The 18,911-nt window shown below is 37.7% G+C and overlaps 2 protein-coding genes across 8 annotated transcripts in view; one reads left to right on the top strand and one right to left on the bottom strand.

Moving 5' to 3' along the window:
• The window catches only part of AHR (aryl hydrocarbon receptor), a 503,901-nt gene that overhangs the window by 6,580 nt on the left and 478,410 nt on the right, over positions 1 to 18,911 (top strand). For 5 of the 6 annotated variants that reach the window (XM_086397512.1, XM_086397511.1, XM_086397502.1 and 2 more), the window contains exon 2: positions 18,404 to 18,478. The gene's annotated coding sequence lies outside the window, so the exon portion shown is untranslated. Of the gene's footprint in view, positions 1 to 14,306; positions 14,405 to 18,403; positions 18,479 to 18,911 lie in introns of those variants that run through there. The other variant, XM_086397506.1, reaches the window with a different exon arrangement.
• On the bottom strand, positions 211 to 17,062 carry AGR3 (anterior gradient 3, protein disulphide isomerase family member). 2 transcript variants are annotated; one of them, XR_015162874.1, is made up of 8 exons: positions 16,804 to 17,060; positions 14,266 to 14,397; positions 6,441 to 6,504; positions 2,737 to 2,789; positions 2,138 to 2,214; positions 1,863 to 1,900; positions 1,290 to 1,373; positions 211 to 426 (listed from the first exon to the last, which is right to left on the bottom strand). XR_015162874.1 is itself a non-coding variant. In XM_086397518.1 (8 exons), exons 2-8 carry the CDS (start codon positions 14,372 to 14,374, stop codon positions 377 to 379), a joined length of 501 nt encoding a protein of 166 aa, XP_086253644.1. In that variant the 5' UTR covers positions 14,375 to 14,397; positions 16,804 to 17,062; the 3' UTR covers positions 211 to 376. The 2 variants fall into 2 exon arrangements, 1 of the variants encoding a protein (XP_086253644.1); XM_086397518.1 differs by having other exon boundaries at positions 1,837 to 1,900; positions 16,804 to 17,062.

Below are 18,911 nucleotides of genomic sequence, written 5' to 3'. Positions count from 1 at the left end.
TTTGGGGACATGAAGATCAGGCATGACCTAAGCTTGCATGTTCTATGTAATAGAAGGGTCAGAAATAAGATTAGATTATTTGGTGGAAGGAATGATAGATCAGAAAATAGAAACAACCAATGTAGATGCCTTTTTCTTAGGTCTCCACTGTAACTATCAGCTCGTGAAAGGCTTTCTTTGCTACCAGTGCAGGCAAACCACAACATTGACTCAGGTTTTGACTTTTATTGAAATATCATTTTACCTTCATAAGAATATTCAAGCACATTAAGAATCTAAATGATAATGTTACAGAATTCATGTACCCACCCATTTAGTTTTAGTCAGTTAACCAGAAGTTTTTCTTCATGACTTTTAACCTCTTAGAGGTAATATATTATAACTCGGATTGAATAAGTTTTAATGCTTTCTTCATGTTTTCTATCACTGTAATAAAGTAAATATATATTATTAGTAAATGAGAGTATAAAATTTTACAATTAACTGTGAATCTAAAATCAACCTGTTTAACAACTATAAAGATGTGGGGATTTATCTGCAATATTAAAAACTATTATATAAATGTGTACACATAAATTTAGGGATTAGACCTTTAAGAGCTGATTAATTAACTTTACGTTAAAGAATTTTATCAGAGGGATTTGAGGGGGTATCTGTTTTGTTAACTGATTATTTTGTGTTCGTTTCATTGGATATGACAAGCATGTGTGTGTGTTGTGTGTGTTAGTCGCTCAGTTGTGTCTGACTCTTTGCAACCCCATGGACTGTAGCCCGCCAGGTTCCTTTGTCCATGGGATTCTCCAGGCAAGACTACTGGAGTGGGTTGCCATTTCCTTCTCCATGGCAAGCATAGCTATCTTATTAAGCATAGCTGATTGATTGTGAATGTTGTTAAGAATGAAAGTCCCAAGTCAGACTGAGGAAGAGATTTAATTGTTAATCACTTTGAGGAAATCACGTATGATCTTTGATATGAGAAGAATGGACTGGCTTTCTTAAAGTGTAATTTTAATGTGTACTCTATCCTGTTTGATGGTCTTAACATTTAGTGATCACAAGGACTGTTAGAGATCCCCATTAAAAAAATAGATTCCAAGTTGTCCCAGAAATTCTGATGTCAATTGGAGCTAAGAGTTTGCATTTTAACCACAACCACCACTGCCAATCCCTGGAACTGTGATGGGTGGGAATCACTGTTTGAGGGAAAGTGCTGATGGAGGGCATCACTCACCCTTCTAACTGTCAAGTGTTGCTAGCATCACTGTTTAAGATAATTTGAAAATACTTACATAGTGGTAAATCCTGAGGTTCATATGTATATAATCTGTTCGAGTATCTTCCAGTTATATCAGCTCTGACTGTTAAAGAAGGATCTGCCCACAAAAAATAAGTTACTTACATATTTTTTTAAGAGTTCTGAAAATCATTCATGCCTCTAGCTCTGAAACAAATGTTAAGCATATTTACAAACTAAATCAGTTTTCATACATGTTAATTCATGATGAGTTAATCAGAATTTCCATTTTAGTGTGCTACAGCTCTCTATCAACATAGTTTAGAGAACTGTACTGAAAGTATTTTGGGGATTGATTTAATAGCATGAGTTAATTTAAAAATAAAACTTCAATATTTATAAGTTGCAAATATAGATATAATGAGTTTGATTGTTGAACAAGAGCTGTTGTTGACTGGGTTACTAATGACTCCCCTTTAAAAGGAATAGTACTTCAAATAGTATTAAAAGGAATAGTTTCAAATGAACTAACATTTGAAAGTAAATAAAAGCAAGAAGGCTACTGATTTTGTAAATCTGATGGAAAGAGATTACACAATTACCCACAAACATGATTCTAGGCACATACTGTCCATCAGGTGATAAATTCTTATCTGTGGTCTCATGCTAGCAAAAGAAGAAAAAAAAATGTTATTGGATTGGATTGTTTTTAACAGTTGATTTAAAAATACTTTACATAAACAGGTTTTCAGTAAATTGTATATTTTAGCCTCTTACAATTCTATATAACATTCTATGTCCACTAATACTGTATAGCTCTTTTTGCCTTGAAATAAAGACTAAAAGAGATTAAACTTTTCCATTGAATTGAAATATTAAAAAAAAATTGTAGAGATCATGTACCATGAGATTCAGCATGATGAAATTATTCTGAGCCATTTCTTGTATTTCTTTATTTTGGGCAAACACTTTTTTTAGTGCTGTGGGGAAAGATATAATGCCAGTTAGTTTCATGGATTAAGATTACTTTAAAATAATGTAGCAAAATAAAGCTAACATTTTGCATTTGTTTGCTTCTATAACTTGGATGTTAATAGTTCATTGGCGCATTGCTACTCTGTCTCTCATTGGAAAGCAATGAGGGACACAGGCTATCCAAGGTCGGGGGGAACATCAAGGGATAATCGCATTGAAATCACCAGTTTTATAATGTTACTTAATTCATTGACTCATTGGTTAAAGCATCATCTTTTCAGCCAGTTTTCCCACCTTTCTGGGGGGCAGAGGATGCAGAGGGATATAAAATCCTGAAGGACACATAATATAAATATATTCAGTAGATTGCTAACAATCGTTGTAGTCAGTAAGCTCCTTAGTAAAACGGTGGTACTCCATCAGTTGTCTTTTTTTTTTTTAAATTTCGAGTGCCTTCTTAATTTTTAACTAGGTCACTGTCTTACTTCATATTGAAAATACAGTACGATCTCAAAAGCATAAATTACCTTGGCAGTACTGACAGTCCTCCAAGTGATGAATAACCATCAGTGGCTTGTTACTAAACAGAGAGAGGGTGAAATTGAGTCAAGTGATTCATTGAGTCAAACTGTACAGGGAAATTAGATTTAAGGTTTTCATACTTTCTGTAAGACATTAAAATTCACAGGTTGACACATCACAGCATTGTAATCTGTAGTAGTGTTACTCATAAAAGTTACTCAGAACTGAAGCATCAGTCTCACCAGAAACGTAGCTCATTAGAAATGTTAATTTTCTGACTCCCTCCAGGTCCACTCAATCAGAATCTCTGGGGCTGGGGTCCAGGAATCACAGCTTAAGAAGTTGACCAGGTCATTCTTACATATACTGTAGTACAGTTAGAAAGAGTCAATTCTGTCTCCAAAGTTGAAAGGATATGAACAAGGCATTCATTTCCAGTGAACATGTGGTATAAAATTGTAGGAGAATAAAGTTTTTACTTATTTTCTTCTGTTTTTAGTTTGCAAAAAGGCTATTAATATTTGGTTATTTTTACCAACTTTCACTCTTGTCATAATTCTATAAGCAATCTCAGTGAGAGTTCCCTTCCTTTATATTTTTCAGTGTCATTTTGATTTTCACTCTTGGAAAAAATTTTTTTTATGGTAGTTAATTGACTGCTGTTTAGAATTAGAGAAAAGTTAGAATGTTGACTATAGTAAAAGATAAATGAATTATGATTTGGATACATAAGATATTTTTTAATGTTTAATTTTGAGAGAATGTTGGGTCCAAAAAGAGACTAATGTAAAAATATAAATCATAAATCTTTAAAAGAACAGAGGTAATTATATGAAATACACCTCAAAGAAAATAACAAACTTTGAGCTGTTAATAATTTCATTTAATCCTCCAACTTAGAATTTACATTAATTTTAGGTAAAATAAATCCTACAACTTTTAAAATTTATAACATATAAAGCTAATATTTACCAACTTCACATCTCCTTTTTTTTTTTTTCCTTTTTAACTTGGGAGATATTCAAGCCTAAAGAAATAAAAAAGTGAGGCAACAGTAGCACCGAGGGCAAAAAATTAAGTGCTTTGTTTCTGCATCCTAGACGTCCCTCATGCCTCACCGTTGATATCAGCCCTTCCATACTGCAAGAATTTAAAGAGATAAAATTTTGCAATAGTATCTTCTAGTACCTTAATGCTTTCATCCTTATAATTAGTCTTTGTAATTTGTTTTGGTGTAAAATATGAGGTATGAATCCAAGTTTATTTTCCACATGATTCTAAAATTCTAATAATTGTTTTACATAGGCTGTGTCCCCTATTCCTGATTTAAAATGCTACTTTATCACATACAGTTTCTGTTGTATCTGGTTTTATTTCTATTCTCTCCTTTCAGAATGTTCAGTTCATTTACCAGTAACATACTGTTTTATTGTAGTTTGGTAAAATGTTACATATTGATTAAAGGCTAGTCCCCACTGGTTTCTTTTTCAGAATGTTCCTAACTATTTGTGTCTATGTCCCCATTTCAATTTTAGAATTATTTTTTAAACAAAAATTGTACTAATATATTGTGATTGTCTTTAAAAAAATTGAAGTATAAAGAGAATTGACATTTTTATAATGAGTCTTCCTATATAAGAACACAGAACTCGTGTCATAGGTTTGTAATTTTCTCAGTAGTACATTTAGTTCATATAGATTTTGTGCATTTTCTGTCATTTATCCTGAGATATTTTGTCTTTTTTTCCTATTTAACCATTTTAATGTTATATGCATGTGTGCTAAGTCACTTTAGTTGTGTCCGACTCTTTGTCAGCCGATGAACTGTAGCCCACCAGGCTCCTCTGTCCATGAGATTGTCCAGGCAAGAATACTGGAGTGGGTTGCCATGCCCTCCTCCAAGGGATCTTCCTGACCCAGGGGTCATACCCATGTCTCTTACATCTCCTGAATTGGCAGGCAGGTTCTTTATCACTGGCACCACCTGGGAAGTCCTTTAATTTTATTTATATATATATATGCCTTTGGTTTCTGGGTATTAGGCTACAGTCCATGGGGTCGCAAAGAGTCGGACACGACTGAGAGACTTCACATTTAACTTAATTTTCATACTTCTGAATACTTAGAGTTGATTCTCAGGTTTCTCATGTACACAGTCAACATCTGCAAATGAAGATACTTTCACACTCTTCTTAAGTTTTTCTCATCTAATTGCATTGATTGGTGTCTTGAGAACAATGTTAGTCATTGTGGTGATTAAAGAATCCCATCAGTGGGATACTTTAATTGATTTTCCCAGTAAGCATGATACTGGGTTTTTAGGTTTGTTTTTTTTTTGTTTTTACTGGGATGGATATTTCTTTGTTAGGATAAATAAAAATAAATTGATATTGTTAAATAAAAGTTTAAAAAGCTCCAGTATGGATTTGGCATTATTGTAAATGCCCCTTCACCATTTATGTTGATAGGAGACACTTGTATGATTTGTGTCCTTATGAATATTAGATTATTTTAATAGGTTTTTTAATCTTGAATCTTTTGGCATTCCCAAACTGAATTTCACTTTATCAGAGTATATTTTTTAAGTGTTCTGCTGGCTGCTCTTTGCTAATATGTTGTTTACTTTTTGCATTTCTCTTTGATAATAAGATTATTCTGTAAACTTTTCTGTGTTTTTTGGTAATGTTTGTCCAGTGTTGAGAGTGTGTTGCTCAATTATTTGGCATCTTTCCTTTTTCTTTGAAGAGTTGAATTGAATGTTCTTTTGATATTTGATAAATATTTGGGGTGCTTTTAAAAACATAAGTGTCTTCAGCTCTATCCCCTCAAAGTCAGTAGATCGTCAAGGATAAAAAGCATGTCACTCTTGGTCATTGAGTATAGAACAGTGCCTGGCACATGGCAGTGGGTACTCAGTAAGTACTGGACTGACTGACCATGAATGTGGATTTTAAACAAGGCTCTCTGAATTGTTCTGATAATCAGACAGCCTTAAGAAGCACTGCTGTAAACCAGATTTCTTTTTAAGCTTGTATAATACCCAGTGTGTAAAGCTGTTTTGTATATGCAGCTTATATTCAAAAGTTTACTTGGTGGATGTTGTTTAAGTCTAAATAAGTCTTTAGTAAGTCTAAACTAGACTTATTGCTGTACCATTTTGCAATATGTACAAATATCCAATCATTATTTTGTATGTCTGACACTGCTGCTAAGTTGCTTCAGTCGTGTCCAACTCTATGCGACCCCCATAGATGGCAGCCACCAGCTCTGCTGTCCCTGGGATTCTCCAGGCAAGAATATCAGAGTGGGTTGCCATTTCCTTCTCCAATGCATGAAAGTGAAAAGTGAAAGTGAAGTCACTCAGTCATGTCTGACTCTTAGCGACTCCATGGACTGCAGCCTACCAGTCTCCTCCGTTCAAGGGATTTTCCAGGCAAGAGTACTGGAGTGGGGTGCCATTGCCTTCTCCTACTATAATGTTAAGTCAGTTGTTCCTCAGTATAAAAGCTTGGCTGGGTTATTAAAGAATTAATACAAGGATATTTAGAACTCTTGTTTATAAAAAATTCTAATAGCAACTCTTAGGTTAAACAGCACTCAATATCAGAGAAAATTGTTACTGTGTCCTTTCAAAAGCTAACTTGCTAGTTTTTTGGCTCTTGATGAGGTATGTGTATCATCTGTCAAAGCTGAATGAGAGGTATTTTACCTTTTTTGAGTATGAAAGAGACCTTCCTCATAAGTCTGCACCCAAGTGATGTCATCTCCCCACCCTAAAACAGAAGAGGGAAATCAGTGTATCAACTCAAGACCCCTGAAGAGTTCTGAAATGTACATGTGAAATTTGGTATAGAGGATACATGATTATAACTAGATAGGAAGAGGTTGTATCCTTTTAGATGGAGTGCTGAGGTTTTGTAACTCTGTTTCACATCTCAACACCCATGGCCTTGAACCTAGTAAATGTTCAGTAGATGCTATTATGCTTAGTGGTGACTGATAAGATATCTTCGGACCACGCAAAAACTCTGGCTTTCAGATTGTACAGGAGAAGACTAGTTAATCTGCATGCCTTGTAAGTGCTGGTGCTACGTTGCTTCAGTCATGTCTGACTGTGACCTGTGGACTGTAGCCTGCCATGCTCCTCTGTCCATGGGATTCTCCAGGCAAGAATACTGGAGTGGTTTGCTGTTTTCCTCCTCCAGGGGAATCTTCCTGACCCAGGAATTGAACCCAAGTCTCTTGCATCTCCTGCATTGCCAGGTGGGTTCTTTACCACTAGCACCACCTGGGAATCCCATGCATACTTTGTAAATCTATTAGGAATATGTTGGGCTGTACTCTCTGGTGCCCTTGAAGCTTGAGTACTGAGAGATGTTGATGCCTTTAAAATCAGAATACATCATGAAAAAACAGAATTTCACATTTTGCTTTTGAGTTTTAACAGGTAAAAAATTCTGCTGTGGAAATTTCATGGTTGAGAGATAAACTAATAAAACACAGTTGTTTTGGAAGCATCCAGAAGTGGAGGAGAGGGAAACCGAACACAAGGAGTAGAGAGAGAACTTGCTGCTGCTGCTGCTAAATCGCTTCAGTCGTGTCTGAGTCTGTGCGACCCCATAGACGGCAGCCCACCAGGCTCCCCTGTCCCTGGGATTCTCCAGGCAAGAACACTGGAGTGGGTTGCCATTTCCTTCTCCAATGCATGAAAGTGAAAAGTGAAAGGGAAGTCGCTCAGTCGTGTCTGACTCTTAGCGACCCCATGGACTGCAGCCTGCCAGGATCCTCCGTCCATGGGATTTTCCAGGCAAGAGTACTGGAGTGGGCTGCCATCGCCCTCTCCAGAGAGAGAACCTACTGGTCCTTAAAGAGGCTATGGGAGGAGTTGGGGATGTATACCAGTGACTGAAGAATGACTGTCGAGGAGAATGCACAAAGTACTTCAAAGTATTTTCTGGAAATGTCTCCATCTACAGATGGAAAAGATTGAATTAATTTGAAAATAGAAATATGTGCAGTCTAGTTTGTACTCAGATTTTTTTGTATGCTTCAACTGTGTCAGATTGGAGTTTCTTGTTTTGATACCATGGCTTAGAAGATGGCCAGGACTTATGAAGCAGAGTTATGGAGCAAGATAAATATGATTGTATGATTTTTGTCAGGTTTTAGTTGGTTTGTTAATAGAGACTATTAAATATAATTAATAGTGTAATTCATCTATTGAAAGTAGATACTTTTTTTGGGTATATTTACATAAGTGTGCAACCATCACTGCAGTAATTAGAGAACATCTTTATCACCTGAAAAAAGAAACCCTTTATCATTCAGTTATCACCACCTAATCCTTTCCTTTGCTCAACCCTAAGAAACACCGAATCCACTTTCAGTCTGTAGGTTAGCTTCTTCCAGATGCTTGTGTCTATGGAATCATATAAGATGTGACGTATTTTACGGCTGGATGCTTTCATTCGGTACAAAGTGTTCAAGGTTCATCCATGTCATTGCGTGTATTAGGACTTCATTCTTGGGCCATTCCATTGTAACACTATACCACATTTTGTTTATCCATTCATCATTTGATGACCATTTGGGTGGTTTCTACATTTTGGATTTTATGAATACTGCTGCTGTGAACGCGTGGGTACAAGACTTGTGTGTGAACATGTGTTTTCATCTTCCCTGGGTTTATCCCTGGAGGTGGAATTGCTGGACCAAATGGTAACTGTACCTTTACCATTCTGGGGGCACTACCAGACTTTTTCCAAAGTGACTGCATTATTTTACTCCCTTACCAGGAATGTTGTTGGTTTGTTTTGCCTGATTATAGAAGCTGGGCGTTGGAAGAACACCTTATGTTAGCTTAGTACCCCCACCTTAGCAAGAATCGTTCCTGTCTGTAGTAATCCTGAAGGATTTTCTTTGCTTGAGCATATGTAGTGACTTTATGCTATGTTTAGCATTTGATAAAAGTTGCTTTGAAATCAGCCAGTGAGACTAGGCTCCTACTTAATTTCCCTATTCCCTATTGAATGGTTGCAAATACCATTCAATGCCAGAATGTCAGCAATGGGAAAAATTACTGGTCTCTGCCCTTGGTGAACTTAGTTCTGCAAACATTAAAGGAACATCTGCTATATGCCTTGCTCCACTTGGCACTGGGTGTACAAAGGTGGGGGAGTATAGTCCCTGCTCTCAGTTTGTTCATAGCTTGGCAAGGTAGTCATATTGTATTATAATTGTTTTTATACACTTTACCCCATAATCACAATAGGCCAAAGGTGGTACAGAATTTAAACTGTCTTCAGGGTCTCTGTTCATTGATGTTGTTTAGTCACTCAGTCGTGTCCAACTCTTTGCAGCCCCATGAACAGCAGCATGCCAGGCTTCCCTGTCCTTCACCATCTCCTTGAGTTTGCTCAAATGCATGTCCATTGAGTCGATGTTGCCATCCAACCATCTCATCCTCTTTTGCCCCCTTCTCCTCCTGTGCTCAGTCTTTCCCAACATCAGGGTCTTTACCAATGAGTCAGCTCTTCGCATCAGGGAGCCAAAGTATTAGAGCTTCAGCATTAGTCCTTCCCATGAATATTCAGGTCTGATTTCCCTTAGGATTGACTGGTCTGATCTCCTTGCAGTCCAAGGGACTCTCGAGAGTCTTCTCCAACACCAGAGTTAGAAAGCATTGTTTGGCACTCAGCCTACTTTATGGTCCAACTCTCACATCCATACATGACTACTGGAAAAACCATGACTTTAACTAGATGGACCTTTGTCAGCAAAGTGGTATCTCTGCTTTTTAATATCCTGTCTAGGTTTGTCATAGCTTTTCTTCCAAGGAGCAAGTGTCTTAATTTCATGGTGCAGTCGCCATCCACGGTGATTTTGGAGCCCAAGAAAATAAAATCTGTCACTGTTTCCACTTTTTCCCCTTCTATTTGCCATGAAGTAATGGGACTGGATGCCATGATCTTCAGTTCTGTTCAGTCGCTCAGTCGTGTCCAACTCTTTGTGACCCCATGAATCGCAGCACGCCAGGCCTCCCTGTCCATCACCAACTCCTGGAGTTCACTCAGACTCACGTCCATTGAGTCAGTGATGCCATCCAGCCATCTCATCCTCTGCCGTCCCCTTTTCCTCCTGCCCCCAATCCCTCCCAGCATCAGAGTCTTTTCCAATGAATCAACTCTTCGCCTGAGGTGGTCAAAGTACTGGAGTTTCAGCTTTAGCATCAGTCCTTCCAAAGAACGCCCAGGGCTGATCTCCTTTAGAATGGACTGGTTGGATCTCCTTGCAGTCCAAGGGACTCTCAAGAGTCTTCTCCAACACCACAGTTCAAAAACATCAATTCTTCGGCCCTCAGCATTCTTCACAGTCCAAGTTTCACATCCATACATGACCACTGGAAAAACCATAGCTATGACTAGACGGACCTTTGATGGCAAAGTAATGTCTCTGCTTTTGAATATGCTATCTAGATTGGTCATAACTTTCCTTCCAAGGAGTAAGCGTCTTTTAATTTCATGGCTGCAGTCACCATCTGCAGTGATTTTGGAGCCCAGAAAAATAAAGTCTGACACTGTTTCCACTGTTTTCCCCATCTATTTCCCATGAAGTGATGGGACCAGATGCCATGATCTTCATTTTCTGAATGTTGATCTTTAAGCCAACTTTTTCACTCTCCTCTTTCACTTTCATCAAGAGGCTGTTTAGTTCTTCACTTTCTGGGCTAAAGGGTGGTATCATCTGCGTATCTGAGCTTATTGATATTTCTCCCGGCAATCTTGATTCCAGCTTGTGCTTCTTCCAGCCCAGTGTTTCTCATAATGAACTCTGCATATAAGTTAAATAAGCAGGGTGACAATATATAGCCTTGATGTACTCTTTTTCCTATTTGGAACCAGTCTGTTGTTCCATGTCCAGTTCTAACTGTTGCTTCCTGACCTGCATATAGGTTTCTCAAGAGGCAGATCAGGTGGTCTGGTATTCCCATCTCTTTCAGAATTTTCCACAGTTTATTGTGATCCACACAGTCAAAGGCTTTGGCATAGTCAATAAAGCAGTAATAGATGTTTTTCTGGAACTCTCTTGCTTTTTTGATGATCCAGAGGATGTTGGCAATTTGATCTCTGGTTCCTCTGATTTTCTAAAACCAGCTTGAACATCTGGAAGTTCATGGTTCACGTATTGCTGAAGCCTGGCTTGGAGAATTTTGAGCATTACTTTGATCTTAGTTACCATAATTCATAATGCAGTACTGGCTATGTTTACTTGTCATCTGAGATTTCCTTCATCTTCAATATGTGTTTATTGAGTACTTACTATATGCCAGGTGCTGGTTGCAGAGCAGTTCTTTTGATTCCAAAGAAAGTTAAGATTTTGGGGTTCACTTTTATATTGAACCATTTTTTAACTTTTTCCAATTAATATTCCCTCTTCTCCCTAACAGTGTTTGTGTTTAACTGGTGCTGCTCCCCACTCCAAGCAGCTCCATGTACTACTTGGTGTTACACGTGGTGTTTAATTCAGCCCTCGAGGGTCTTTAAGGGCAGTGAAGTTTGGTCTTTGGCAATTTAAGGCTAATGAGTTCATTGTTTTATGACTATTGTATGTGTATATATGGAGATAACATGATAAATTACACTTATGAAAATATTTCCCTCTTTTATTTATTTTGCAAAAGCTTACAGATTTTTTTGGACTTTCTGTGATTTTAAACTAATGTAGAATTAATTATTTTGGGTGAATATTGGTGAGCAGTTGGCTGGCATCCAGTACATTTATTGCTAAGTCACTTCAATTGTGTCCGACTCTGTGCGACCCCATAGACGGCAGCCCATCAGGCTCCACCATCCCTGGGATTCTCCAGGCAAGAACACTGGAGTGGGTTGCCATTTCCTTCTCCAATGCATGAAAGTGAAAAGTGAAAGTGAAGTCACTCAGTCATGTCCGACTCTTAGCGACCCCATGGACTGCAGCCTACCAGCCTCCTCCATCCATGGGATTTTCCAGGCAAGAGTACTGCAGTGGGGTGCCATTGCCTTCTCCTGTACATTTATTAAGGGATAAATTAATTAACTTGGAAAGAAAGTCAATATTTTCAAATTTAAAATTATGCTATAGTTTATCTCTATTTGTTTCTTACTTAGTTCACATTGCCATTCCAACTAGTGGTCAAGTGTTTTTTTGGGTTGTGCTACTAATTTAGAATTAGAAGCAGAAGATATTAAGAAGAGATGGCAAGAATACACAGAAGAACTGTACAAAAAAGATCTTCACGACCCAGATAATCACAATGGTGTGATCACTGAGCCAGACATCCTGGAATGTGAAGTCAAGTGGGCCTTAGAAAGCATCACTACGAACAAAGCTAGTGGAGGTGATGGAATTCCAGTTGAACTATTCCAAATCCTGAAAAATAATGCTATGAAAGTGCTGCACTCAATATGCCAGCAAATTTGGAAAACTCAACAATGACCACAGGACTGGAAAAGGTCAGTTTTCATTCTAATCCCAAAGAAAGGCAATGCCAAAGAATGCTCAAACTACCGCACAATTGCACTCATCTCACACACTAGTAAAGTCATGCTCAAAATTCTCCAAGCCAGGCTTCAGCAATATGTGAACCGTGAACTTCCTGATGTTCAAGCTGGTTTTAGAAAAGGCAGAGGAACCAGAGATCAAATTGCCAACATCTGCTGGATCATGGAAAAAGCAAGAGAGTTCCAGAAAAACATCTATTTCTGCTTTATTGACTATGCCAAAGCCTTTGACTGTGTGGATCACAATAAACTGTGGAAAATTCTGAAAGAGATGGGAATACCAGACCACCTGACCTGCCTCTTGAGAAATGTGTATGCAGGTCAGGAAGCAACAGTTAGAACTGGACATGAAACAACAGACTGGTTCCAAATAGGAAAAGGAGTACGTCAAGGCTGTATGTTGTCACCCTGTTTATTTAACTTATATGCAGAGTACGTCATGAGAAACGCTGGACTGGAAGAAACACAAGCTGGAATCAAGATTGCCGGGAGAAATATCAATAACCTCAGATATGCAGATGACACCACCCTTATGGCAGAAAGTGAAGAGGAACTCAAAAGCGTCTTGATGAAAGTGAAAGTGGAGAGTGAAAAAGTTGGCTTAAAGCTCAACATTCAGAAAACTAAGATCATGGCATCTGGTCCCATCACTTCATGGGAAATAGATGGGGAAACAGTGGAAACAGTGTCAGACTTTATTTTTCTGGGCTCCAAAATCACTGCAGATGGTGACTGCAGCCATGAAATTAAAAGACGCTTACTCCTTGGAAGGAAAGTTATGACCAACCTAGATAGCATATTCAAAAGCAGAGACATTATTTTGCCAACTTGACTTGTCTAGTCAAGGCTATGGTTTTTCCTGTGGTCATGTATGGATGTGAGAGTTGGACTGTGAAGAAGGCTGAGTGCCTAAGAATGGATGCTTTTGAACTGTGGTGTTGGAGAAGACTCTTGAGAGTCCCTTGGACTGCAAGGAGATCCAACCAGTCCATTCTGAAGGAGATCAGTCGTGGGATTTCTTTGGAAGGAATGATGCTAAAGCTGAAACTCCAGTAGTTTGGCCACCTCATGCAAAGAGTTGACCCATTGGAAAAGACTCTGATGCTGGGAGGGATTGGGGGCAGGAGGAGAAGGGGATGACAGAGGATGAGATGGCTGGATGGCGTCACTGACTCGATGGACCTGAGTCTGAGTGAACTCCAGGAGTTGGTGATGGACAGGGAGGCCTGGTGTGCTGTGATTCATGGGGTTGCAAAGAGTCAGACACAACTGAACGACTGATCTGATCTGATGTGATCTGATGTGCAGATGAATGATTTTCTTTACACTTCTGGTAACTGGAAATGTAGGAATCAATTTTGTGAATCTTATTTATATTTCTTTACAGGTAAAGATATAATTGTTTCTTAGGCTGAAGTAAAACAGTTGGTACAAAATAGATGTTTTCTAAACAGTGTAGCCCATGGCAAATGTAGATCATGTTGTCTAAAAATACTATAGCGGTTTCCCAGAGTCAGCATAGCAAACACTTGGTTAACCAGAATTCTTGAAGGATGGAGATAAAATAATTTTTGTGGGATCCCAGTATAAAATCATTCCAAATTATTTTCTTGCCTGAAGAAGTATTGGACAGAGCACTGGAACAGATTCTATGGAAATCCTGATTGCATTTAGGATATCAATATGACATATCCATCAATAGAATTTTCCAGAATTTTCTAGGACTCTGGTTACCAAAGTTATAGGCAATGAAACTAGTTTCCCACTATTTCTATAGAAGATGCAGCAATTTTTTTTTTTTTTTCATTTGATTTGGCTCACTCTTTAAAATTAACTGATACTTTCTGGGATTCTTTTTCCCCTGTTTTCAAATGACACACAACAAAAAATTCCAGTTAATTGAGTTGGTTTTATAACTAGACTGTGGGCAAGAGATGAATAACTTTAAAACAATCCAAATGACTGAGTTTAGAAAATAAAATAAAATTCCAGTACCTCTTGAAAGTGTCTGAGGAGGTCTCTTTTCCCTTTTGATAGCAATGGCAAGGTTGGAAGAAACGGTGATGGATAAGAGGCAGAGGACCAGAACTGAGTGTGACATCATGTCTTCTCAAGAATCCTTCAGAACTGGATGGTAAAAAATGTCAGAATCTAGTAGGTTACCTCAGGCTGTCATCAAGACATTTGTTAAGAGTTAGACCAAATTTAGGCTGACACATTGCTTTGCTTGTGTGAGTTGACATGGTACAACCATCTAGAACTTTCACATTTTATTTGTAAGTTATTGTAAAAATGCAGTCAATTCAATAAAAGTCCACTTGATGAAAAGCCACAGTGTTTGGGCTTCGTGGGGGTGGTACAATGACGTTGACACCCAAATAGGCACCCAAAGCCTATTTCTGATAGCATTTGAGTGCTTACAGCGTTGCTTTAAATCTCAGATAAAATCATGTTGATTAAAGGGCTTGCCCCTGCGGAATGCAGTGGGAAGGTGACAATTGTCATGCATAAATAATCTTTGCCTTTTGATTAAAACACCATTTTAACTTTATGCCAAGACAGTAAGATGAGGCATGAACAATTAGTGCTGAAAATGGAAATGGGAGGAGGAATGGAATACGGAGGTTCTTGTTTTTCAGTTCTTTGATAGTCATTTATCTTTATCCTCCCATCATTTACTCAGCCTTTTGCTCTTCTGTGTGCAACCCTGCCCTATTTAAAAATCAGGCCTCTCATTTCAGTATCTTTCTCTTGCCAGTGGTGCATCCCTTCGATTCTCTCCTGGATTGAAAATGGTTGCTTTGGTTCTATTTAAAGTATTTTCTTTCCTAATCTGGAAAGGACACACTTGTAAATTTCTTTCTATTGAGAAACCCTGTTAAACAATAATCATGATGCTGATAAGTATCACAGTTTAAGTTCTTATAACTTGGTAATACTGTAAAACATTTCAGAATGCCATCTTTTACCTTATGGATGTCATCGTGTACTGTAAAGGTTGGAACAAGGAAAGGGTAGATTTCAGTAGGGGATAAAGACAGTTGAATCTGGAACACAGGGTCCAGTGTGGGGAGGGCAGGCTTTGTGGGGGTGGAAGTGGCTGTAGAGAAATGGAAGCAACCATCTAAGGCGGGGTCTTAACTTGGGTCCAGGGAGCTTCTAGGCGATCTGTGATTGAGCTCCTGAAGTCTCAGAATCTCTGATTTTGACTGTAAAATTTTGTGAGCCTTTGTTCTCTTTTCTGGGGAAGAAAGCCCCCAGGTGCCTTAGGATTCTTTCAGGTATCTTTAGAAGCAAGGAGTTAAGAAGCAGTTAATCTGGAGGAAGCATGAGAAAAAATTCTTTATGATACAGACAGAGATAAGTAGGTAGAATCTCTATCAAAAGAAGTTATAATTTCACCTTTTGCTTGGTTTAAAGCTGCCAAATTTAAATAGGAACTGACTTTTTATTTTCAGATTTCAAGTTATTAGGTATGATTGTCAGACTGTTCTACTTAAAAAAATAAAAATATTTGTTTTCTGTCTGACACTGATAAATTGTAAAAGAGGTATTAAATATATTCTATAATGAAGACAATCAATTTATATATTACTGTTTTGGATGAGTAGTAATTTCCCTGGTGAATAGAACATGAATGACTTACAGTCCTCCAGTATCAGATGCCTGGGTTAATCTAATTGGGGGACACAGATGAACATGATGTGGTCATGTGCCGGGAGCAGCTCGCTCTGCACTTGGAGGCCAATAGCCACATGTCTACAATTAGGTGTTATAAACACTGGTAGCATTTTCTGACAGTACTTTACTTTTCAAAAGTAATTTAACATATGTCATTTACTTAAATATTTAAAAAGTCTCTGTAAAAGAAAAGAGGGAGTGAAATTTTACATTCTTTTCACAGGATATTAAAACTAGTTCCCTATGCTAAACAGTAGAACCTTGTTGTTATTCCATCCTATATATAAGTTTGCATCTGCTAACCCCAAACTTTCACTCTATCCCTCTGTTCTCTTTTCTGGGGAAGAGAGCCCCTTAGAAAATATTTAAAATAAAAATGTATATATATATATATATATATATATGTATATATTCTTTATACTCCTTACATATATATCCTTTATGACTGAATCACTTTGCTGTACAGCAGAAATTTGCATACTGTATATCAACTATACTTCAATAAGAAAATTAAAAAAAGAAAACAGAGAGGAACAATTGTTACTTGCAGTATAATTTTTAAAGGGTCGCTTTTGATCAATGTTAATTTATTATAGTAACATTAATACACGTAGAGAATAAAAGCGTCACTCCAAATTTTTGCTGTGACGAGACAAAAACCGAGGAGCCTACACTTGCCTGACAAAAGTATGAAGCCAACAAAGAAAATGTCATTTATTAAAAGAAGAAAAATTTCATTGAACTTCCCTCTGACTTACTGAAGGCCTCAGTTTTATGCAGTGAAAAGGTGATCCTTTAAATATAACTGAGCTTGACCACTGATTAAATAGTCTGGAAATTTTGCTTGCTTACCTGAAATAGTCAGTGCTGTTGCTGGAAGTGTATTCTGGATGTTTCTGGTTAAAAATGGGTGTGGATTTATAGACACACACACACCTGATCTAGAGCCCCACCTGCCTTGAAACAAGAGCACAGGCCACCTGCAAACTTACAAAAATGGGCTTGTCTGAAAAATGTGTGCAGTTCTCCAGTTCTCATGCTCTCACACTAAGAAAGAAAGTGTCTTCTTTCTTTCTCTAAATTGAGATTGAGTGTCCTGATAGAATGAGGCCAAATGCCACCTTTGTACTTTTTTTTTCATCTACCTTTTACTTCCCAGCGTAATTTAATGTTTGGCTAGAGCTCAGCACCAGGAAAAGGAGGGGGGGGTGTGGCGAGCGGGGAGGAACTGGTCTGAATGTCGGAACTGTGTGCACAGTATTGTTCTCGATGAAAGGTCAGTGAGGCTTGAGATTAGATATAAAACAAAGAGGAATTCCTGAGGTTTACTCTCTTTACAGAACTGGAATTGATAGCTGAAGAGAGCAGATCCCCTCTTCTTTTCTGAAAAGAGCAAAAGAGAAATATGCTGTTTTAAAATTTAACATTTTAATAATTTGACTCTGTATAAAATGCCTTACCTTACCATGCCCCCCCCCCAAAAAAAGGAAAGCAGGTAATTAGATACTATATTTATCTAATAGTTTAAAATTTTTTCTTGTAATTAATCTATGATTATGGAAAAGCATCTCTTGCCCTTCCCCAGTACTGCCTGTCTTTCTCAGTTCACCCCCTCCCCAACAGACACACATCTACCTACCTCACCACTTTCTACTTCTTGGACTTTGATTGTCAAAGTGATCTAGGGCAGAGTCTTCAAACCTGGCCCACCTGTTTTTGTGCAGACCAAGAGCTAAGAGTGGTTTTTACATTTTAAAATGTTTTTGGGTGAAAAATCCAAAGAATCATAATTTGTGACATGTGAAAATTGTATGAAATTCAAATGTCAGTGTCTATAAATAGAAATGACTGGATGAAGCACAACCATGTCCATTGCCTTGCTATTGTGTCTGGGTACTTTTGCATTCTAACAAAGAATTGCAGTGCTGAAACAGGGACTGTATGACCCGTGAAGTCTTAAAGTATTTACTCTCAGGTCTTTTATAGAAAAAGTTGGCTGATCTTTAGGTGGTTGTTCAACAAATTTTTGTCTTCCTTCCTCCCTCCCTGTCTTTCTCTCTCTTTTTTTTTTTTGATTATTCACTATATTAATAAAGGTACTGCTAAAGAGTGGAGGTGGTGGTTATCTTCTGACATTAAAGACTGTCCTTCTAGTATTTTAACTTTGGATATAGTACTGGCTTGATTTTATTATGTTAAGAAAGTAGTCATTGTTCCTACATCATGTCTCTTAAAGGCAGGAAGGTTCAGTTTTATTTTATGAAGACGTTGTATGTATATGAGATAGTAAATTTATATGGTAAATGTATTCCTTTTGTATAGTAAGTTTATAGTTTTCCTGCTAAATTTTCCTTGTGATCCTAAGAGAAACCCCATGTAGCCAGGTTCTATTATTCTTTTAGTATACTTCTGACTCATGTATTCATTTAATTGTACTTTCTTTTTTCTATAGAATCCTCAAAGGGAACCTTCCTTGGAACATGGTTTTGAAATAGAACCCTTCCTGCTGAAGATTCAGAAACCTGAGGTATAGTGTTCATTTTACATCCAGTACTTACAAGCAGAGAAACAGCTGGGCAGTCATCCTTAAGTTTTCCTCTTAGTAGAGTGGGAGAGCTTTCACCTTGTTCTTGACTGGTAGTGGTTTATAGAAAAATCTTAAAACATTCTGAGGACATCGCTGTTAAATGCCTCAGAGATGATCTGTTTTAATAGTGAGAATAGGAAAGTCAGCTACTTGAGGAGTAATGGAATGAGGCCCCAAGGTGTGTGAGCTGATCAGTGCCATTGTTTCTTCCCTATGAGTGTGACCATGTAGTTTATCTTGTAAACTAGGCCACCGTTGAGAGTAAAAGCAGGTAATAAAGGTCATTGGAATTAGGTAATTTTAGATGATATTTTGAAACATATACACGTCAGCCAAAATTGGTTTTATTGTACAGTAGATCACAAATAGTTCT

The sequence above is a fragment of the Bos grunniens genome, chromosome 4, assembly GCF_055505025.1.
Source record: "Bos grunniens cultivar Pamir isolate PY7600 chromosome 4, Bosgru_T2T1.0, whole genome shotgun sequence".
Classification (NCBI taxonomy): Eukaryota; Metazoa; Chordata; class Mammalia; order Artiodactyla; family Bovidae; genus Bos; species Bos grunniens.
This window is presented reverse-complemented; position numbering and strand designations above follow the sequence as displayed.